The 24,777-nt window shown below is 28.3% G+C and overlaps 1 protein-coding gene across 4 annotated transcripts in view; it reads right to left on the bottom strand.

Moving 5' to 3' along the window:
- Window positions 1–2,821: 2,821 nt before the first annotated feature.
- Lrch (Leucine-rich-repeats and calponin homology domain protein) overlaps window positions 2,822–24,777 on the bottom strand; it is an 81,510-nt gene continuing 59,554 nt past the window's right edge. For 2 of the 4 annotated variants that reach the window (XM_067265870.1, XM_067265868.1), the window contains exons 12-17: window positions 19,872–19,982; window positions 15,894–15,954; window positions 13,922–14,007; window positions 12,116–12,253; window positions 11,545–11,622; window positions 7,038–8,376 (exon numbers count right to left, since the gene is read on the bottom strand). In XM_067265870.1, coding sequence (XP_067121971.1) covers window positions 8,179–8,376; window positions 11,545–11,622; window positions 12,116–12,253; window positions 13,922–14,007; window positions 15,894–15,954; window positions 19,872–19,982 — 672 coding nt within the window. In that variant the 3' untranslated portion in view covers window positions 7,038–8,178. Of the gene's footprint in view, window positions 4,031–7,037; window positions 8,377–11,544; window positions 11,623–12,115; window positions 12,254–13,921; window positions 14,008–15,893; window positions 15,955–19,871; window positions 19,983–24,777 lie in introns of those variants that run through there. The other 2 variants (XM_067265871.1, XM_067265869.1) reach the window with 2 other exon arrangements.

The following is a 24,777-nucleotide window of genomic DNA, read 5'->3' as shown; positions in this document are numbered from 1 at the left end:
TTCTGGAGGACAGCCGATATATTTTCCGTTGTCAACGCGCACTTCTTCATGCTAAAGCAATACGCTTCGCGTAAGAAACATTTTCATTTTACTTGAATCAAGTACAGGCGTGACATACAACATAAAATACAGTACGTAATTGATTTTGTACCTAGTTGTTTTTTCGTGTTGCTGTTTGCAACCAAACTTCGAATCAACAGATATGTTAGATGCGCTCGAAATGCAGTTTATTTTGGTAGATTGCAACAGCGAAATTCGTATCGCGATTTGAGTGACGTTCAGAAAGTCGCAAAACGTTTCTTTCTCCACGCTGTTGTACGAAGCGCACCGAAATGTTTCGACATAACGCTGAATACTTGAAAGACATAGTCCGAATTATAAAATTTTTAACAGTCACTCTTTAAGCAGAATTGCTTATCTTTTTATTTAATGAATTTTTTCGTTTTTATAAAAAATTATTTGTATCATCAGAAACGTGTGTTTTTATACAGACAAATAAATAAACGATAATTAAAATCTATCAAAACCATGTTTTTATTTTTCGTTTTTAAAAGTCCAGTCGACATATAGAGCACATTTAGCCTCACAAGTTTTCTTTTCTTTTGTTTAATTTTACCAAAACCAGATAACAGAAAAGAATTTTATTCGACCTGGTAAGACTCATAAGTTTCGAACATATTTCCATCTGAGAACTTATATATCATGAATTCTGAAAACATGATACATCGAATTCAAACAACACATATATGTAGTATAATTATAAATAAATACAGTTATCCCTCGGTTTTCGTGCTAATTTGTCGAAAACAATCGGCGAAAATCCGAAACCGACGACAAACGAAGCAATTATTTCCATACGAATCAATGTAAATCCTATTAGTACGTTCTATTCTACATACTCCAAAATATATACCAAAAACATGCTTTATAGTGTTTAATAATAAAAACAATAAGACTTTTATATTCATTTCATATTAATCATGTGTTATATTTATGAGAAATTACTATTGTTCTTATAATCATCTCTTATCTTTTCAATCTTAAAATCAAGTAGTGTTGCTAAGAAGTAAACTGTAGTAAATTATTTGATGTGTTTTAATAGGTAGTTATTTTGGATGTTATCTTGACATTTTGAGAGACTTTAAAAATTATTATTGTTTTTTAGCACACTGCTACAGTGAATTGCTTGTTAGGAGTTTTGTCAGTCTGTCAGATGTCTGTTATCAGATTTCAATGCACATGCACAATGACTTCACTTTCATTACCTAAGTGTTCTGTTCTGTTCAATCCATTTATTGCGTATGTCCACACGCATGTGCAATGACTTCGCCTATAAAAGTCTTTTCGGACTCATTTCTTCTTAGAATCGAAATAAGTCAATTGAAGTCTTTGTATAAATGATAAACAAATTGAATGTGAAGAAACGTTATTTTATATGTTAGGCTTTAACTGGATTATTGTCAATTAAAGACAAAAACCCTATTTCAGCAACTATTTTTAATTTTATCTAATTCTTTTGACTATCTGTGATCATCAGGATCAAACACTTTGAATAGAATTCTTTAATATTTAAATATTACGTTCTAAACCATTAGTTTAGAATGTAATATTTAAACGTTTACGTCTATAAATCACATCCCTTACTGTATATTCAATGAAAAATTCTTCTGTACTACTACTTGATTCAAAGAATTTATAAAATTTATTTTAAAATTAAATACTTGATTTGCTTTTCTGGAGAGCGCTATCAGATCGGCTTGACCAATTTTGTTTCAAAATGATTTCACCTGTAACAAAAACTATTTGAATACATACACAAATTTCATTAGAAATAAGCTTTTGACAAAAAAAATCAAAGCCATAGATCCATCCAGGATAAACTTTGAATGATTTTAAAAAAAATATTTTTCTAGTTTTTGCATAGTTTAATAAGATAGAAATAACTGATTGAGTTACACTATTATTCACTAAATCATCCTGGAAATAAATTTTGAAGTTATTAGAGAGGTTGCAGCCAAAGTTCAAACATTAAACTTGTACGGCAAGCAGAAGTACACGTTTGACGTTTGAACTCCAAGTAAAATACGTTGCGGCGCACGTTCACAACAATATCCCACGAGTCAGTGCGCGATGTTCACATCGTGCACCGACTTGTGGGATATTGTTGAAAAATGGCAGAAACATTTAACAACGACTAATGTTACTAACAAAAGTAAGTAAACAAATTAAACTATTTTAAAGTATTTATAGGATGTTTAATAACACTAAATAATTATTTTTTAATTATTGTCGTGTCTCCTACCGTACGATAGGACCACCTCATACTTGTGTTGAGGGAAGTAGTGGCGTATGTGAATCCGAAAGCAGCTCGGAAAATTTTTTAAAAATTTACAACCTATTACGCTGTTGACGGTAGATGATGCCGTGGAAGAACAAACCTACTTCTACAGAATTAGGCTATTATGAAAACAAATATATCATATGTGAATTCTATAGGCACTTCTCATCACTTGCAAAAAAATTGATTTTAATCCAGAAATTATTTCTCTATTTCTTTACAATATTATTCATTATTATAAATACATCATAATTTTAACCCCAAACACAAAAAAATTAAGTTTAAACCGATCTACTCGCCATGCTAGATGTAGTGAATGCCATTATCAACCTTCTAGAATAGCCAGATGGTGACACTCGAACGTCCGACGTTCACGTTTTGGGCTGAAAACGACGGCCAAAATCTCTCTATTAACTAGCCAGTCAAACATTTTTACAATAAAATGTTTACAAATAATGAATTTTAATAAAAGAACACTGACAATTGTTAATGGAAGATAATTTATTAAGTACATGAAAATTTGTACACAAAACACAGAATATAAATAGAAATTTTTTAAAAAGTTCATTAAATCAAAACAAATATTTGTATATTTTCGATGCAGACGATTTTCCCCCTCAGAAATTACTATAAAAAAATTGAAATTCATTTCAACAATTTGGATGTAAAAACAAATTACAAAAACATTTTTAAATGCTTATGGAATGATTTTTACATTGAATATATGAAAATATTATTTGAGTATTATAAATCTTTTTTACAAGAAAATTTTTTGGCAGTTTAATACTTGTGATTTTTAAAAATTTCCAATTTTTATAACAATACAAAAAATTGGAAACAAAGCATATGATTTAAATTTCTCGTCGTCGAGTAATCCGATCGACGTATTTGAACTCTGAATGTCCTTCGTGAAACTTTGTCTCGTCTCGATTCGGTTTGCTTCCCTTTTATTTGTCAATCGTACGCATACCACATTTAATTCACCACTCAAGCATTACATATATAAAATTAATACAATAATTTATATTTGTCGACGTTGGTTTGTTAGCAGAGCACGTCAAAAAAGTCTCGAACGGCTTAAGAAATTAAACTCGTTCGTCAAAATTTATTATAAAATATATTTGACATTTATAGTATGTACTTTAACAATCACTTTGTTAATTTTGTTGAAAATAACTTTTCAGATGTGCTCATAATTACAGTTTATATCTTTTCTGGTGAAATTAAGTATATTATCTCTATTAGAATCTAAAAATAGAGGATAAAATATAAATATCAATTTAAAAGGATTTTTCTTCCCGGCAAATTTTGTTACATCATATACACTATTTTTTTTTCTTTTCAATCTTTTACACGATATACATTTGTGAGTATTTACACAAATATGTCATGAAAAAAACACTTATAGAATATTTATAGAGAGATGAGAAATGAAGCTAAGATGACTGTGTATCTACATGCTGTACATGCCTTATATTCTTAATTAAAAAATGCCGAGATGACAACAGTTCTACTGGGACTAGCGGGTAAAAAACACTGACCGTTTTTGTGCATTTTTCGAAATCAGCAATTGCTACTACTACTACTACTAGAATTTCTTGCGGGTGCGTGCTTCATGAGTTCCTGTACAGTTATGGCAATAAATATTAATCCCCGTTCTTCGAGTATATCCTGTGGCGTGCAGAGCAGTTCCTAACATACAAAAATAAAGTAAACCAAATAATATAAAATTAAAAACATAATAATTCAATAGAAAGAAAGAAATAAAAACAAAGTTAATTTGTACAGAACAGAAAATAACTGGTTAAATAATAATAAATGAACAAATAAAAACAACCATAATATGTAAAATAATTTTTTAAAACAAAAAACAATGTAACTACACAAAAAGTGGCTCAATTTTTCTTTTGTTATTCTAATAAATAATTTCATTTCTGTTTTATGATTAACACCAATGCTATGATGAATAAAAAAAAAATCAAATGTAGAAAAATAAACATGTATTACATTTCATTTTAAAAAATGAGCTATAATCCAATCTAGTTCAAGTAAAGTTTTAATTTTTACCAGCAAACAATTAGATACTTAATACAGCCCAATAAGTAGCCTCCTGGAAGCTTATTAAGGCTAATTAATAATCCAATACAAAGCAATTTGACTAGAGGTTGGAAATGAAACTGTCATTTCATGATAAATTTAAATGAATTTTCAATTTTAATTTAGAATTATTATATTATTATTTATATTCTGGAAGAAAAAAAAATTGGCCCGGAACGGGACTCGAGCCAACTCCCACCTATCACGCAAGTGTATTGCCAGTTACACTACCTGGACCTCCCATCCACTCTTTACTTCCAAAGCTATTAACTAATTTAATATAATCATACCGGTCGAGGCTGTAGCACTAAAGTTGCCCCCATTTACACTGAGAAACCAGTATGGTTATATCTTAAATCATACTGGTTTCTCAAAGTGCCAAATTAATAATTAAAAATGTGAATGTTTGAGCTTCTTACCATATTTCCACACAGATAAGAGCATGCTTTATATGTAAAAATTACTTGTTTTCACATTTTTGAAACATATGTCTGCTTCTCTTATAACAACATGATCTTGTGTGCCAACTTGTCTTAGCTTATTAGAGTATTGCACTCCTGTATCAATGTAAATTTAAATGTACAGTAATTATTTTTTGACATGTACTGTAACTATTATTAAAAATGCTTCCAATACTATAAAAGTTTTTTAGGTGCTTGTACTTTGTGGAATACACTGCCAATTTTGCCCCATCCATAAAAGCAAACTCTTATATGTGCAAAAATATGTTTATTTCATATTCTGATTAGTATAAAATGTCAGGAAACTTTTAAAATTTCTGTCATTTAAACCAGATTTATTCTTCTGACAATATTATACATATATTTTCATTTCCAGGAATCAAAGTTCACTTTCTGTGAATAACAAAAATTATTGTAAGTAAAATTTCCTGGATGAAAATTTTTCTTAATTTGTTAACTTCTACTTTGACATCCACCATTATATTTGCATTCAATTACTTTTGAATAATCTCTTGGATAATTGAAGTATTAGTTTTTGCCTTGGATACAGATAGTTCATAATGAACTACAAGTAAATTGAAGCTGCTATTGATAGAAATGGAATACAATACAATAATAATAATTCTTTTTTTTGGAAAATGTATTATACATTTTGTCTTAAAAGACCAATACCACAGTTTAAGTACTGAGACAGAATATATTTTTTCTGATGATTTATAATTCTGATTAAAAAGTGGATTGATCCAGACAATTATTACATAGTACTTTTGTTCTGAGAATTTCACAACCTACAGTATTTAGATTTTTATTAGAAAAAATTTTTGAGAAATCTTCTCTCTCAGAATATCCTTCGTAGAATCACAATCACTTTGAATGTACAATAAATTTTCATGTTTTATTTATATTTTAAGCTAATGAAGCATATTAATATGTTTCAGTAATATTTTGTTTGTGTTAAAGATTAAGTATTGAAATTGCTTCAACTAGTCTAGTAGTATTATTTCCATTTTAATTTGTGTTTTTACTGGTATTTTTATGTTTGAACTACTATATCTCTAAGCTACATAACTTCACAATTCTTAACATACATATTGTAGTTTAAATAAATGAATATAGTATTCTATTTGATAAAAATAAGCAAATATATAGATATTCTGTTTCTAATATGACATTTTCTGGGATAAAAATCTAGGAATTGTGATCAGATTAATTACATTGTGAATTTAATACAGCTTAAGTTTGAAGTTATGTTCCTGCTCTATCGTTTCAGCTGAAATATTAGATGTTCTTTCATTTTATGTTGCCATTTGTTTGTTATCACGTAAGTTATTACAACTATTATATTACTAAACCAAACAATCGCCATAATTAATCGGGCTATTTTATGCTACAATTAGAAATTGGAATTTTTAATTATGGTGATTGTTTGGTTTAGTATTAAGACATCAGGCTTTGGGATGTTATAAATATTATATTACATCTCGTTTTATTTACGCTAGAATGAATAGAGAAATAGGGACTCATAGCAGTCATTATGATTGGTTCTTTCATTCAGATATTATTATTATTTTCTGAATAATCAAGATTTTATACATTGTTTGTGCATGCTTATCACAAACAGATCAAACACCACCACAATCATATTTGTTGAAATTTCCTGGATGTAATATTATCCACAATGTTATTTTCTGATACACATTTATAGATTTGATTTTCATGATAAATTTACTGTTAATTTCTAAAACATGTTTTAACTCATTCAGCATGTAAAGCCTCCTTACTAATTCCTGTATACAAATATTTTTATTGACATCTACTCGATGCAAAACTTGATATGTTCCCATTTCTTACTTTATTCACTTAATTCACTTAATTCAATTATACAGAATTTTTCTGAGTTAATTATGCAATTGTGGAATCATGTACAAGCAAGTTGCTACTGTCTTAAGCATCTTAATTAAAACTCTTTTGATCTTTCTATTTTGCTTAGATAATTACTTTTATCCCTCATTTTCACTTTCTTGTATTACAGTTACATTTTGAATTATCTTTTTTACCTGATAGAAATCATATCTGTTTTCAGAAGATGAAACATGACAGTATGTTTGTGTTCAAATTACATATGAAACTCATGAGAGCTGTTTATGTAAATAATAAATTTTATTTAATTTCCATGCTCAATCCAAATGAAAATAATAAAAGATCAAAATGATGTATACCATTTACAGTGTATAATTTTAATCTATTTACATTCAAAAATTTACAAGCCAAAATAATGTTTTATGAAATATTTAACAATATTTGCAATATAAAAATCATCAATTAGGCCTATTCCAAGGAAAAAAGTGATAACACTTTTATATATATATATATATTTAGTAAGTTTATTATATAAACTCCATGGCTTATTTAATGCTCAAAAACATTTTCATTTGTAAAAATTATAAAATCTTACAAATATCATTATCACAGGAAAATGCACTTACTTTTTAAAATTCTTTGGCAATAATATGAAGCCATACAATTTATATATATATTATGTTTTTTGGTTAGATCGACCATCATTACTTCAAAATACAATACATATATTGTTTTAATACGCTATAATCTGTATTTCTAGATCATCTGCAGATTACAATATTAAAAAATAATTCTTGTATAGCGGCCTTACAAATGTCTGCATATTGCTTGTAAACATTTCAACTATATTTTATAAATTATTTAAATAAAATAATAATGAAGGAATAATATACATGGAAGATATTTATTAGATTATGTACTTGGATTATATACTTTGTAAATCCTGTAGTGAAGAAAATGTAGTATTATAAACTAATCTGTAAAATTTGCAGTATAAATACATTACTATTACTTTCAAATTTCTTATTGGCTCCTAATGTATAATGCAATCTTTCATTTGATTGGTGAAAGCTAATATAAAAATTTTACTGCAATGAAAAATTTATGGGCTTGTAAATTTGTCTAAATTCATGCTAATGATGTTATGCTATTTAAAAAGTAAGATGGTGCAAATACATTGATAAAAGTAATGGAAAGACTGTTGTATATACAAATGCTAATTTGGTCATTTGAGTACATTATTCTTTCATTAAAGTATAGAAGCTGAATTCTATATATATATAATACATTAAATTATCAGCTTTATAATTCAATTATGATCAAATTTTTTCCTACAACAACAGCAGGTTTGATGCACTTAATGAGAATTTATAAAATATTGCACAGAAATACAGTAATAGTTCAAGCATTAAAAGTCTACAGTTAAGATGGAGGATAGAAGTAAAACAGCAAGAGTGTTCCAAGTAATAAATTCAGCAGAAAGAATGACAGTATGACATCACAGACAGTAGGCAAGATTTGGTGATTTTTTTGGCTAGTATATAAAAGACTTCTTACAGTGCATGCCACATGACCAACATGCAATTTCAAAACAACTTCTTCCCATCTACATAGTTGTGCCTAAAATAAATATTCATAATATGAAATGATTTCAAAATAGTTAAAATTTATATAGCAAGATTTTATTTCTATGCTTTATTATGAAAAGTTTCAAACATAATATTACTAAATTTTGAATTCTTTTAAGAAAAAAGCATATTTTTTAAAATATAAAATTGAAAATAATAAACTTTCATAAGTATTTTTGTATGGTTATACAAAATATCTACATTAACCAAAATTTGATGATGAGTCTAAATTTTATTAAGTTTAATTTATTACTTTATTTATGTTTTAACTTCAACGAATAATTTTCTAAAAGACAGAATATATATTACTATCAATACACTATCATCAAACATCTAACAAAACACATACTTTAATAGACAGAATAATGCTTTCAACCATCTTAATCAGTCATCAACATTATTCTGTCTGTTAAAGTATGTGTTTTGCAGAAGTTTTGGTGTTAGTGTGTTGATTTAAACTTTGAATTATAAATAACTATATTTATACATAACTAAAAACTTCATCCAATTTTTACATTCATAAATATATAGATAGAATACATAAATCAAAATATATAAGCATTTATATATTTAAGTATTTTTAATCTATTTTCAAAACTATGGAATTTTTAGATGAAGTAAAGTCGAAGTTATATTCAAATGAATATAAATTGTATTACATGAATTGATGATAAATATATTAGATATAATCAGCTGTATTCTAACTGAACTTAACACTTTTAAATTAAGAAAAACTGAGAGTATCAAACAACAAAATCAAAATTTTTATTTGACTAGAAAAAGTGACTATCAACAAAACTAAGTAAAATGGCAATTTATTCATGTACAGTACAGCTAATCACAAAAGAATTATCAAAAAATACAGCTTTATCTTACTTGTTAGATTTCAAAGCATATTGAAACAATATGAAATTTCTTTTAAATATTCGATTATTATTCTACACTTATTATGTTTCCATTAGGAACTGAAAAATAAATTTTTATTTATGGCAAAGTTTCTAATACTTTCTCTTTTTGAAATATTGCATTAGAATTATCATCCATTGGATATATTTCATATCTTATCAATGAGTCATTTTAATTTTTTTTTTATTTACACTTCTTTGCACAGAATCTTTCCAGAAATATCTGTTTTTGAACATGATTCAATATATCATTTAATATTAAAATTCTAACTTTTTTGATTTTGTAAATCAGCAACCATTTCCACTAATAACTGTGTATTGGCAATGTTTTTTGAGAAGATTTCCCTAATCTTCTAGAACTTCTCTCATGAAATAACAAACAACAAGTTCATATTTTCATTATTGAACATACACACACACACACATTTATATATATAATGGGTGTTATTTTTTTGGCAGAAGAAAGAAGTCAAATTTATTTGCAAAGAAGAGTTTAAGGTTAGTAAGTATAAGATTTCTAAATTTGCCAATTCTGAAAGTGAAATAAATATTCAGTTTGTTAAATTATTCTAAGAAGAGTACTAAGTTATTATTTTGCTGTTGAATTATAACTTATTAATATGAATAATATAGTAAAAACTGAAATAATTTATTGTTAAAATGACAATTATTTTTAGGAATATATTAAATTATCATCAAAATATTAATAAATAAAAATGCATAATAAATTAGTAATTGTAAGTATCAAATTATATTAATTACATTAATAAATTATTATTAAAATATAATTATCATATAAACTATAAATTATATTAACATCTGAAATTCTTATTGAGATAATGGTTCATTAGAAAATCTTATTCTCTGAATTTTGTATCAAAATGATAATAAATATAAAGCAATTTCTAACAAAATGATATTGTACATTATAATACAAGCCAAAAGGCACGATGCAGGCATCGGAGCATAATAAAATACATGTACACCTCACCTTACGTCAGTAATTGGTTCCGGCAGAGGTGACTTAAATCAAATTTACTTGTCACCATGCTAAACTACAAATAGCCATTCCCAGTTCTGTATTTTATTTACAAATGCATTTTTAATAATATATGGTTAATAAGAATCTATTTTAAGCTTACAAATAAATAAATTTTGGTTTTTAATATAGTAGAGGGGAAAACAGTAATCTAAATTTATGAATACATGTACATACATACTTGTAAATGTACATGTTTACAATTTGGCAATGTTTACAGTGCACTGCGGACTCTTTACTTGTGAATGTGGTTTGCTCTAACACATTGTAAGGTTAAATAACAAATACAGTTATTAAAATTATTTTGCTATAGTAGAAAAAACTCATTTGTTAAATTTACCAATATTTACATTCAATTTGTTTATTTACATCGCAGACATAGATGGTTATGGATCATCAGCATCAACAGCTGATTCTGATATTTCGATTCTGATTCTGAGTATTTCAATATGATTTTATATACTTTTATTCTTATTTATTGTACAGTAACATGATTTTATGTGCTTTTAACACTTTTCTAGTGATATTACGACTTCAATATTTGTGACGGACAGACGTAAAGTCAAATAAAAAATGACTTAAACTTGATTTTTATTTTTCTATATATATATATATATATATATATATATTTTTTTTTTTTTTTGACAAATGACATATAATCAAGAATGACTTAACTCGAAACGACGCAACCTGAAGTATACCTGTACTAATATTATACTGTAAAAATATAAAAATTTATATTGTTAATTTAAATAATAGCTAGGGGTGCCCCTAGTGGCCGTTTTTGGTATACCATGACAAAGAAAATGCCCATTTTTTCAGCTTTATATAGTAGATAATATGTTTATTTTTACTGTTTATTTGGAAAAAGTAGTTTTTTAAAAAGCTACAAAATTTAATTATGAAAATAAGAATATATTTTTGATAGTAAGAAAGGTTTAATTCCTGAAAATTTGGACTTTCAAAATTTAGACATCACACAATTTTTATAACAACAACATTTAAAATGTTGTTTCCAAATTTATGACATTTATAATGTACACAATTCTCTAATTACTATTTTGTTAGAAAATTCATAGTAGCAATCAAATCTTAATAATAATAAAAATAATAATCATAATAAACACTAGAATAAGTGATCCTAATTAGTTTATTATTATAAAGGTAAATTTATTAATTTATTGTATATGAAAACTGATCAACAGTTAAAACTCACTTTAGGAACTCCAATTCGTTTACAAGCTTCAAGAAAATTTTCTACATTTTTTCTACACTTAGCCAAGGACAACTTAGGCTGAAATTATCATATTTAAAATGTTTAGGATTAAGTGAAATTTTATTATTATAATATTTCTAAATTATATTTTAGGTTTTAAATATCTTTATCTTTTATATAATAGTTTTCAAAATTTAAGTAATTTTATAAAATAAACCATAAACTTCTTAGCCTTTGAGTGTTGCACAACATAGTATAATAGCATTATATGAAACTTTTATATGTCATAAATTCATTCCCTTAGCTATTTCTTCAAGCAGTGTTTTTATATTATTTGAGATATCTAAGTTTAATCCTAAAAAAATTGTTTGTGCTCAAACATCTGTCATATATACTCTCAAAAGTTTCATTGCAAAAAAAAAATGAATGTCGTCATCCTAAAAATCTTGCAATATGTAGTATTTATTTCAACTCATTACATAACATGAAATACATTTGTACACCAAAGATATTTCATGTTATATGATATTATCAATTGATTAATGTTATTGGCTTATTAACTTCTACTTACCACAGCAGGTGAAGGCACATGTATACTAGCAACGGAATGGGGTCTAACCCGATTAGCCAAATGGCAAAGAACAACACCATCCATCAAAGCTGATCCCAAATCTTCTGGAAGTGTCACTTTTAATTTAGCTTCAATGATCTAAAATATACATTTTTCACTTATGTAATCTAACTAATATTAATAATGAAGTGAAAAACAAATTATACACAAAGACAAATTGAACTGATAAAAGACAACTATAGATAATTTCAAAATAATTCATAGTATACTATCAGAAAAAGTCAGAACTAAAGTAGTATATTTATTAATCTAAAGAAGTTAAATCTTAGATCAGTTAGATAAATCTTTTCAATATTTTATTAAATTTCTAATATGTATTTATACATAATTAATTCCATATTATAATTTTTATATATATTGGGGGCACTCTAGTCTTCAATGTTATTGGCATCTTTTTTCTCTTGGCAGTTACATTTTATTATAGATAATATAATGACTTTTGTTTTGTTAAATTTGATTAACAATAATAGTAATATGAATTTATTTTTATTCTTGTTAATCTCTGATATCGAATCAAACCCGGGACCTTTGCAAAGATCTCTGGAAAGAGGAGCCAGATCACCTTTAAATTGTCAAAAACAACATCTTAAAGCTATTTCTTCAGATTTAGATACGAAATTAATTACCAAATTTACTGAAGCAAGGATATCTGATTCTACTCATTCAGGTAAGCAAACTAAGTTAAATTTCTCGCAAGACTTATCAATGGTAGATAAAGAACACATTACAATTGCAGATTTATGGACAAAAATTGTCAAACTAATTACTACTAATAATGAAAAATTGATTACTCAGATTTCATTGACTAGAGATGAATTTATTATTATACAAAATGATATTAAAGACTTTAAAAACCAACTACAAATAGTTAATGAGAGTAATAAAAAAAATGGAAATTGAAAAAGAATTAATTCAATACAAATTAGATTCTTTAGTAAATAAGTACTAATAGGAATAAAATAATATATAATTACCCAAATATTCAATGAAGGAACAAAAATAAAAATATTTAATTTAAATTTAATACTCTGGCCTTTATTTTTAATTTTAGTTTTGATATAAAATCAAATCAATTGAAACATAATATTTCAGAAAGTGTGGATAAAGTTCTTGTCTGTTTTGATTGATTTGGTTATATTTCATCCAGACAGAGTGGAATCTCTATTTATAGCACTTTTTTATGAAGTGTTAGTTTCAGTAGTGATGGAACATTTTGCTTTTAATTAATATGTAAAATGTATAGACTATAGAATAAATATAGGTAAAGTGTACAAAGCACAAAGTAAGATTAGAGTTAAGAGTGTTCTTGTTTATTCCTACCCTTGGTTAGTTTGAATCTGAAAAAATTGAAATGGCATGTTAAACAATCATAAAAGACAAATTTCTAGAGTTTTGCATGTGAAGATATGTAAAATTGTGTTCAGGAAATTGAAAAAAACTAAAAAAATTCCATTGTCCAATGTCGACATATTCGATAGCCCAGCATCGCATCAGTCCTAACAATGCCAGGCTAACAGAATGTCACTGTGCTAACATTATAGTTTTTTACATTTTTAAATACAAAGACACAAAACTATAAAGATAACTATAAAATAAACTAGATATAACTATAAAATGCAAAAACAGATTAAAATAAGACTACTACTATGGAATAAAGTTCACTGCTTATAAATTTTTAAAACTAAATTTTAATATTAATTTTCTTTATAGGAGAAAGCAATGTACAAAATTATATGTAATACTTACACAACGTAAATGATCAACCTGCTTTTTTTCTTCTTTAACTTTATCTATTTCTCTTCGTGCTGTAAATGACGAAGGAGATGTATAATCTGAAGTAAAAATTAAACTCTGAAACTTTCTGATAAAAAAAAGATATTTTTATAATCTTATTTGATTTTTTTTAAATGTAGCAATAAGATTTAATGAAGTCTTTTGATCTGCTTTCATCTTCAATATAAGCTTATTTTCATCAACTAACTTATTACACTGATCAAAAGATTAATATGAAATGCTTGTAACAAAGATTGGATAAAGATATATAGTAAATTGTAAATATAAAACAAAAACAATTAAATATTATCTTTTTAAAAAACATATAATTACATTTAAAATACAAGAAAAAAAAATGTGAATTTTTATTTTATATTTTGAAATAAATGCATGTTCAATTGTAATCAGTTACAATTGAAAAACTACCATATTTTACAGCATATAAAGCATGCTTATCTTTCAATGCAGAATGTTTAGGAAAAAAATATTTAGTGTATTTACCTGCAGCCTACTGGAAGCTATTTGGGGAATTCATTAGTCTATAGAGGATTGCAACAACTTGACATATACAATAAAGGACAGATGTTTGAGCCCTTTTTTTGGAATAAACACTGTCTTATATGCCATAAAATGTAATATTCTATAGATCTGAGACTAGATATTTTCCAATTCTTTTACTATTGAAAAACTTTTGATCAAATTTACAATAAAACATTTATATCGTATCTTATTTTTCAAAAAACAAAAGAACTTTGAAATCAGTATGTTAAAAACTCAACGGAAAAGTTTTATTTTTGAATTTTATTCAAATAATAACTGTATCTTGTCTCTAAACCTTAAAATAATAATTGCCTTCAAATAGTAGACATGTTTATTATTACAGGGTTTCTGAAAACTTGAACATTGTAAAATTAATAAATATTGTAAATATTTATTAATTTATAATAATTTATTAATAAATATTGTACTAGAGTAGGTAAGTACTGTATTTGTTTAAGGAACAAACTTTAACAAAAAATAAAATATGTAAAGTGTTAGTTTACATATTTTATTTTATTACAATATACAGCAGGTTTACTTTTTAATTGTTTTCTTATTACTAATATACAGAAATTAATACTCATTATAAAGAAATATACCATTTGCAATTTCAACTATAATTTGTTGGGCTGAAATTTAATAACATTGTAGACCTATAAATTTGCACTGTTGTCTGTCCATCTTTCCTTAATCTCAAGAATGGAGTTAGATAGATGAAATCTGAGACCATATATGAAAAGCTTAGGGGCAGAAGGCCCCAATTAACTGTATATGAATTTCTGATGCAAACAAAAGTCATGTTATTTCAATTCAGAAATTTTCCACTGCAACAGAGTTGTCATCATCTACCTAACAGGAAAATTATGGTGTACAGGGGCAAAACATTACTAATTTGAAGTGGAGAGCATACATTTTAAAATTAAATAAATTTTAAAATATGATTCAAATTACAGTCTGGCATTGTAATGATGTCACAATAAATAATTACTGTATTTTACGGACTATAAGACACACCTGAATTTTGGAGGCAATTTTTCGAAGAAAAAAGTGCATCTTATAGTCCGTAAAATACGGTACTCGTTTTAAAAAATAAAACTTTCATAAATATTTAAATACTTTATTAATAACAAACACTATATGGATAAATGAAAAAGAAAATAACCACCCTCAAATAGTAACTACAGAGAAAATACACAGTTTAAAATACTAGCCACAGCTATTATTTGAATAAAATTAATATTTCTATTACATGTATAAAAACCATTCACACTTTTTATTTCAAATTTATATTTCAGTCTCATAAAAACCCTCATTCATATGAATTATTATATTAAATTAATATTTACAATAATATTTATAATTAACTAATTTTATATTTATAAAAAATACTTTTTACTTGACTTACTTGAATGATGTGTTCCATTAGATAGCCTTATATTTCCACTTTTTGTATTCCAAGAACTTCCCTTAAAAAACAAAAATAATCTGTTATCCTGTTTATTAATGTAAATATTTTTAGAAATACTAAAAAAATTATAATTAAACATTTAAAATAATGCATAAAAATTAAATATTTAATAAATACAGGTACAATGTACATAAGTTCTAAAAAATATCTATTTACTTTAATTTACATCAGTCTATTATATATACTGGTCAAAACAGTTAGGGGAGAAAGATGTTGCATAGAAAATCCTTTACAACAAATGATTTTGAATGTCAGATATTGTTAAATAAGATACAGTGAAATATACAGTAATACAGTGGAACCTCTGTATACAACCTTAATCAGTTCCTGATGTTTGGACTTATACCGAACAGGATGTATACCAAACCAATCTTTCCCATAAGAAGTAATGTAAAACTGATTAATCCATTCTCATGTAAAAAAGAACTCCTCTTGATATGGTGTCTATCCATTCTGGTCTGATGCCCATCATTCTCCAGTTCCTGTAATTCCTCAGTGGTCAGTTCTTGATTTTGTTCTTCCACTAATTCTTCCACATCACCACATACATCCAGTTCCATGGATCTGGCCAGAGAAACAATATCTTCCACAATATAGGCCCTAGATTCGACTTAGTTATTTCAGTTATTGTTTGTGGCCACAAATTTCTCCAAGCAGAGTTCATTGTTCTGTGGGAAACTTCCTGCCAAGCTTTGTCAATGAGCAATATAGAATGTATGATATTAAAGTGATTTTTCCAGAACTCCCTCAGAGTTAATTCTATCTTGGAGGTTACTTGAAAGCACCTCTGAAATTACTTATGACTAAGGTCTGGATTTTTGGGTGCCACACCCACTTGGTTTTTGAAAGGGGTGGAGTGTAAAAAGACAAACTAAGTTGGTTTTAGCACAGTAGGCTCACTCATTGCCAAATTGTTTAGCACCCCAATGCACCAAATCGCAAACATGCCTCCAAAATGGTGACTAGCACCCAAACTACATATTTTGCACCCAGTTCCCCCTTTTTCATTTTCAAAGAATATGTTGACAATTATCTTTTTTTTTTTTTTTTTGGTGGTTTTTATTCATTTGAGGGAAAAATCAAATTCATTAAACTGGACCATGTATGCCGAAGAAAAAAAATATGATAATTAGCTTACTCTCTTCTTTTGTTTAGAGAAAAGGGGGTAAAGTGAAATTTTCTGGGTTAAACAAGTAAGCCTTAGGGTTGTTCTAAGAATGTAAACAGATTCACTGAAAATCTACATGTGTTTTCTTTTCTAAGAGAAGAACAAATCTAGAAAGTTCTGTATTGATGTCACCTTACTCTGCAATAGTTCCAATTTCCTTTGTTTGGTGTCAGCATCATTAGAAACTGGCAAAATTGTCCGCATCTAAACTGAACATTTTAGCAAATAAGTTTAAAGATGAAGGCGCATGCACAGATGGAAAAGTTCTTTGCTGTTCCATTTGCGATTATGTGATTTCAGTTGATGTGAAACACCAAGAAACGAAAACCAGGCGACACATAAGTTCGGAAAAGCATAGAGAAGGCAAACAAAAAAGGAGGAATTTCCGGCAAATATTTATAGGGACCTCATTTCAAAGAGGAGAAGAATCTCAGAAGGCTAATAATACATTTTATGCAGATTTAACAACTGCTCTTCTGCAAGCAAATATACCCTTATATAAGATAAACAATCCAGCCATTAGGTCATTTCTCCAGAAATATATGGGAAAGTTGTGCACTCAGAAAAAAACTACATGAAACCAATTTATGTTCAAACAATATCTAAAATCCTGGACATTGTCAGAGACAATCCTGTAGTGTTTATACTGGAAGAAACAATGGATTCCACAAAACAGTACGTGCTGAACATTCTTGTTGCACCACTAACTGGATGCTATGTACTATACAACCAATGTTGTTGAAAATACAAACTCAACTACAGTGTCTTATGCTTTTGATGATGTTTGCATCAAGTTGTGGCCAAATGGTGTCCAGTACAAAAAGGTTTGGCTTGCTGTTACAGATCAAGCATCTTACATGTTGTCAGCATTCTCAAATTTGAAGTGTATCTACAACAACCTAAAAGGTGACTTGTCTTGCCCATGCCCTATACAGAGTGTGTGAACATATTCATGTAGAATATAGCAAGGTCAATGACTTCATTTTGAAAATGAAAATGGTTCTTCTCAAATGCCCTAGTGTAAATGTAGTAGTACCTGTTGATTTTTGTCTTAATAATACAGCATTTAAAAGCACCCAAACTAGCACCCAAACGAGGAACCAATCCATTCTAAAAATGCACCCAAAAATCTGGACCTTACTTATGACCTGCTGATCATAGGCTGAATGAGAGGAGTCGTATTAGGTGGGAGGAACTTTATAATAATGAAGTTTAACTCAGGCAAGACAATCCTTCAAGCTTGGTGGATGAGCAGGTGCATTATCCATTAGGAGAAGAGCCTTCAAACGTAGATTGTTCTCTTCTAAATAACTTTTTACACTTGGTCCAAACACAACATTAAACCATTCAGTGAAATATTGCCTCATTACCCAAGCCTTGCTATTTGATCTCCATATAACAGGCAGCTGACACTTTATGCTGGACTTTATGTTTTTTAAATGCTCTCGGGTTTTCAGAGTGGTAGATCAGTAAAGGCTTCATTTTGCAATCCCCACTAGCATTGCCTCAGAACAAAAGAGTTAGTCTGCCCTTCATTGGCTTGTGGACATGTGCCCTGGCAATGACTTCTCTTCTTGTGTGATATAGGTCCTGTTTGGAATTTTCTTCCAAAACAGATCAGTTTCATCACAATTGAAAACTTGTTGGGGTATAAAAATGCTTACTTTTCACAAACTCTCCAAAATGTTTAACAAATTCACATGCAGCAACTTTATCAGCACTAGCTCCTTTCCCATGTCATACAACATTCTGAATACCAGTCCTTTTATTGAAATTCGCAAACCAACCTTGGTTGGCTTTAAACACCTCGCTTTCCTGGCTAGTTCCTGCTTGATTTTTCATGAGATCAGCATGTATCTTTAGCTTTCTCGCAAATAATTGCTTCTGATACACTGTCACCAGCACACTGTTTTTCAGTTATCCAAAGCAAAAGCAATTTCTCAACATGATCTAATGTCTTCAATCTCTGTTTAGAAATTGATTTAACTCCTTTTGCAATGTTAGCAGATTTAATAATGTCTTTATTTTTCACGATTGTCGATATCGTCGTTCTCGGAATACAGTATGCAACAGTTAAATCTCAAACACGCATGCCACCCTCATATTTCTCAACAATCTTTTTTTTCAGTTCCATCGTGATTCTAGTCATTTTCTTTAGTTTTCTGTTGCTTTTCATTTGCCTTTTTGCAATTCATGATTAATAAAAATAATAAAATTTTACTTACAAATTAAAAATCAGATGAAATTAAACAAATAAATAAAAAATGTATAGAATATAATAAAATAAATTATTTGTATTAAATTTATTGCTGTGATTTTATAGACCGTGGCACCGCAAACGTCTAGTCTGGTCTAGTACATCGATAGTGCTACTTGTTCATAGATGGCGGGTATAACTGAATTAAGTCATATACCGAACAAAAGTCATATACCAAGCAAAATTTGTTTCGTCCAAACAGGACATATTTTAAAGCAGACGTATACCAAGGTACCACTGTATGTGAAAAAATATGTATTTGAACCAAATTGTAGTCATGTTTGACTTATGCAGTTTTGCCAGTCATATGATCACCTAATTGTTTTAACCAGTGTATTTTTTATTTCTAAATATTATGAAACAGTAGATTCATTATAATATATAGTGTATACACGTTATCTTTTACAAGAAAACAACTATATCAAAATGCCTGAATATTTTCTATTGATATCCATTACACATAAAAATAAAAGGAATCAAAATAGCATACTTTCATATATAATAAAAACGCATCTTTTTGAGTTCGTTTCCAGTTTTCATCTGACTTCTCCATAAAATCATCATTGATATCATTATTTATCAAATCATGTTGGTTTTTCTCCTAAAAATGTGAACAGAATTTATTATTTAAAATTATCCACATTATAATTAACCTAATTTTAATATATAAAATACTAGGAAACTCTTGTAATCTATATACCATTTAAAATCACTATGCATCATTTACATTCTTTTCGTATGTATTTTTAAAGTTTTGTAATTAAACAAGAATTTTTCTGTAGCAAAATACAATTTTTAATGTGCAAAGAATAATTTTTTCAAATTAAAACAATGCAATTACATATCAAAAGAACATATAACAGAATAAAGTATATAAGAATAAGAAGAAAAAAGAACTCTTCTTTATGATAATTTTTGATTTTTTATAAGTTTATTTTGATTTATTGTTCTACTTGGTAGAAAAAAAAATGTTTCTTTTTTAGAATAATTTCATACTATGTAAATCGTCAACATTTTTGAGAGAAAATATTCTCAAAAATTTTAAGTTATAATAAAGTTTTTAAGATTACTTTATATGAATGAATAAATAAATATATTTTTATTATTATAATTCTTAATGCCAAGATGTTAAGAAGAGATTATTGTTTTTAGACTATTTATTATTAATTCAGTTGGATCAGTACTGTAATCAAAGTACTGTATATCTCGGCAGATAAGGTGATTTTATTATTTCATATTTGGCAATTAAATTATAAATACAAAATATTAATAATAATAAACTTCAAATATAAATTTTTGTTAAAAGAGTTTGTTTACATTACAATTAAATACATTTTGCATCCTAGACAATATGAAAATACAAATTAATACAACAAAAAGCATTCACAGAGTTTGAGTTTACTTGAAAATTTCCTAGGAATTCTGAAATTTTGGGAAATTCCAACTCAGAAAAATTTCACTTGAGTTATTTTTGACTTACAATATTTTCCAATGCCATAAGTACAGGCACTTCCTAATTTGAAAATAATCACTATATTCACGACTGATATTTGCTGTCAGTAACATGACAAATGGTCAAACACACGGGTTGCTAATTATATAAAAAACTGGGATCGGTTGCTTTTTGAGTAGTCCAAAGGTTTAAAAATATCAAGAAACTTCTTTTAGATGACTTCTTGGACTACTTAAGTTTTTTTGACTAGTTTAATTATCTAAATTTAACAAAAAACTATTGATAGGTAAAAGCTTATTAGCAATAAGTCAGTGTACTACAGTATATTAATCTTTTAATTTTGTCAGTTGTTCTTATTTTATTAAGTAAAGATATTTAACAAATAAAATCTTATAACAAATTTCCTCTAGAAACAGATTAATTTAGCAAATTGGCTTAGCAAAATAACTAGCATGAATAGAAAATAATTCAAGATATTTCATAATTACTTGTAAATTATAAAATTTTGTAAAAAACAAATAAATTAAAAACTTAAATGAATTTTAAACTATGATTAATAAATACATTATAGCAATCACATCATGTCTGTATTCTTGTTTTACCACTGAACAGAGTGCTTCATGTGTGAGTATTAGCATAAAGCAGCAGTCGCCAACCAGTGGTCCGTGGACCACTGATGGTCTGCAAGAAAATTTTGGTGGTCTGTAGAGAAATTTGGACATTGATCAACAAGCTTACCAGTGGCGTGCCGTCATTGGAAGCGATGGAAGCGCCGATTCCACCTTCCAATGACCTTCCCTTGAATTTTATAAAATATAAATTTTCATATTTTAACATACTTTGAATTAATTAAAATTAATATTTTATTATAACTGCATTATGTATCTTTTACAAATTTCTATACTACATGTGAAAAAAAACGATAAGATTGCTATTGTATATTCGAATAATTCGGTGGCGGAAGGAATGTCGAAACCGGGTCAGTCTCCAATCAGCCAGATTATATAGGCATTAGCACATGCGGTTTACAGTGCACCAACCTCACCCGGTTTAGCTGGTAGAAGCGACACACTCGTAAAGAGTACAGCTTTATATCCCAGAGCGGTTGTGGGCTGTTATCCGCCTGCCTGTCAACTTCCAAGCAGCCAGATTATAGGCATTGGCGCATGCGCTTTACGTAGCACAAACGTCACGGTTTAGCTGGTAGAAGCGACACACGCGTAAAGAGTACGCGACTTTATATACCGGAGCGGTTGTGGGCTGTTAGCCGCCTGCTAGATATTCGGCCACCCTCAGCGCCGGATCAAATAGGTGCGAGGCCCGATTGAATTTTTTTTGCGGGGCCCCTCAAACTTTAGATAACAAAATTAATTAACTGTTAATTTATATTGAAATATGTTGGGTTTTTTTTAATAATAATATACCTAGATATTTATTTTTGTAACATGTACTATTTTTAAATATATAAATTTTGACGTGATGCGGGGCCCCTTCAAACGCGGGGCCCGATTGGCACCAATCACTCCAATCGCCTAAGATCCGGCCCTGGCCACCCTCGCCCGATTATGTGAATCACGAGCAGACTAGATCAACGGCGGGCAACCAGCGGGTCAGCTACGGCTGGCGAAAAGTTTCTATCCGGCCCGCGAGATCTTTAATAGATTATTAAATTGGAAAAATAACTATTAATTAGTTATTTTTCCAATTCTTTGTAATTTTCGAAAACGATAAGAGAAATAAATATAGTAATTAACTTTTTATTTATTTATTTCATATTTGCAGACTAAAAAAATTACAAGTCACAAGAAGGCGTCAATTAACTACTACGGCGCGGAAAAAAACGTAAAATTTATTCTGGCCCATGATATAAAAAGGGTTGCCCACCCTAGACTAGATTTATAGCAACCCAACCAATAGGAGTTTACTGGCACGTTTTTATAATAGTTCTGTATAGTTGACAAGAGTTTAAAAAAACTCCATTAAAATATTTGATATATTTATTCTGCGTTTATTCCGCTCTCCCATCTTATATTACTTACGGATTTCGATGTTAAACCGGTGATATTACGATTTAGTATGTCCCATCTGTAAGGGGATGCAGAAAAAACGTGTACAATTCTAGTACAGTGTTAAAAATTAACTGTTACTTTGGCAGCATCATTTACAACCAAATTTAATGAATGAGACGTACAGTACATACAATGGTACAAAAAAAAGCTCTAGAATTTATTTTCCTTAAATTTATGATTTATATATCCGTTGTCATAAAAATTTGTCTTTCCACTGTTTTCCCAAGACTACAGATATTCAGGTACAAAGTAACTGGTTTCGACTTATTTCTACTTAAGAAGTGACTAAATAATTAAGAGATTAGGGAATGGGGACATAAATAAAACCCTGTTGAAAGAGCCAGAATTTTACTTCAACAAAACCTTAACAGAACCAATCACTCGCTCAGTACAGTGGGAAACTGATTTCCGTGTACACCTGGTATTAAAACGAATTGGTTAGAAAACGAATGACTATTAAGTTTAACATAGTTAGATTTTTACAGCTACGGTGAGAAACGTTTAAAATTTACAACAGCCCTGTGGCGTCCTTTGAGATATACTAGTGATGCGACAAAAGAGGCATTTGACGTTGACCGGTATCGGCACCCTCGGGATTTGGCACGCACACACTCACTACACACCTACCTGGACCGTCACTAGTTCCATCCATTAGCTACTCGTATCAAGATATTTGACTAAGTGGATTGTTTTAAGATTTAAAAAGTAAAGAATATTTTATGTTATTTTTATGTACGTTTCTTTACAAAGCTATATTTTAATTATAATTTTCTTTAAAAGTATATTAATACAATCGAACAATACATTGTACCAGGTATGTATATCCATCGCACATTTTATTTCATTGAGTAAGTTTTTATAATTTATTTTTAATTTTAGCCCTTATATCGTGGCTAGCGATTCAGAATGTAATTGTGATATTAAAAATACATTTAGAGAAGTCTACAGTTTTTACTGGCTTATCGAACAAATGAATACGAATGGACCCTAGACCAGTGATTCGTAACAGGGGGCCGCGGTCCCTGGGGGTCCATAAGAAGTTTGCCAGGGGCCGCCAAATTATGCAAAATTTCCTTCAGAATATAATAAAAAGAAAATTGATGTATAATCCGAATATCGTATTGAAAAGTGAAATAAGAAAGATAAAGTTTTCCTATTTAGTTTTTATTTATTTATTTTGTATTTCTTCCTACATACAACTTTGTTAGTACAGAAGAAATAAATGCAAATATGCTACTTACACCGCAGTATTTACTTCTTTTATTCCAAAGCAATTTTAAGAAACTATTAATGCTTGGAATTTTAAAAATAATTAGGAAAAATAGTAGGCTTTGAAAATTTAAATATTTTTGCAAAAGTTATGCAAAATCCTTACCACAAGTGGGCGTTTTAGTTTTAGTTTAGTTTTAGCATCGACATTGGATCGATTTATCGACATGTTTCTTATTTTATTTTCTGTTAAAAATTAATGAGTTTTCATGTTTAATTGTGAAGTTTGAATGTTATTTAAATAGATAATGAAATAATAAAATTATGATTTACATTTATTATATAAAAAATAAAGCAATAATAAAAAAATCAATTTATTATAGATAAATTATCAAATTATCAAATATAAATTATTATTAAAAAATGGGGGTCACAAAAAAATTATGAAATATTTGGTGAGCGGCGAGTATAAAAAGGTTAAGAACCACTGCCCTAGACCATCACTGACGCACAATTAACTGATTGCCCCTGGAAGTCGGCTTCTTACAGAAACACAGCTTCCCTGTCATCAAATGTCACGGCACGCCACTGAAGCTTACACTAAGTATTATGAAACAAATGCAAAATACTTTGTTGCTTTTTCTCACTCATTGGGGGGTTTTTAT

This window comes from Centruroides vittatus, unplaced genomic scaffold (genome assembly GCF_030686945.1).
Source record: "Centruroides vittatus isolate TY-2023 unplaced genomic scaffold, ASM3068694v2 contig_250, whole genome shotgun sequence".
Lineage (NCBI taxonomy): Eukaryota > Metazoa > Arthropoda > Arachnida > Scorpiones > Buthidae > Centruroides > Centruroides vittatus.
This window is presented reverse-complemented; position numbering and strand designations above follow the sequence as displayed.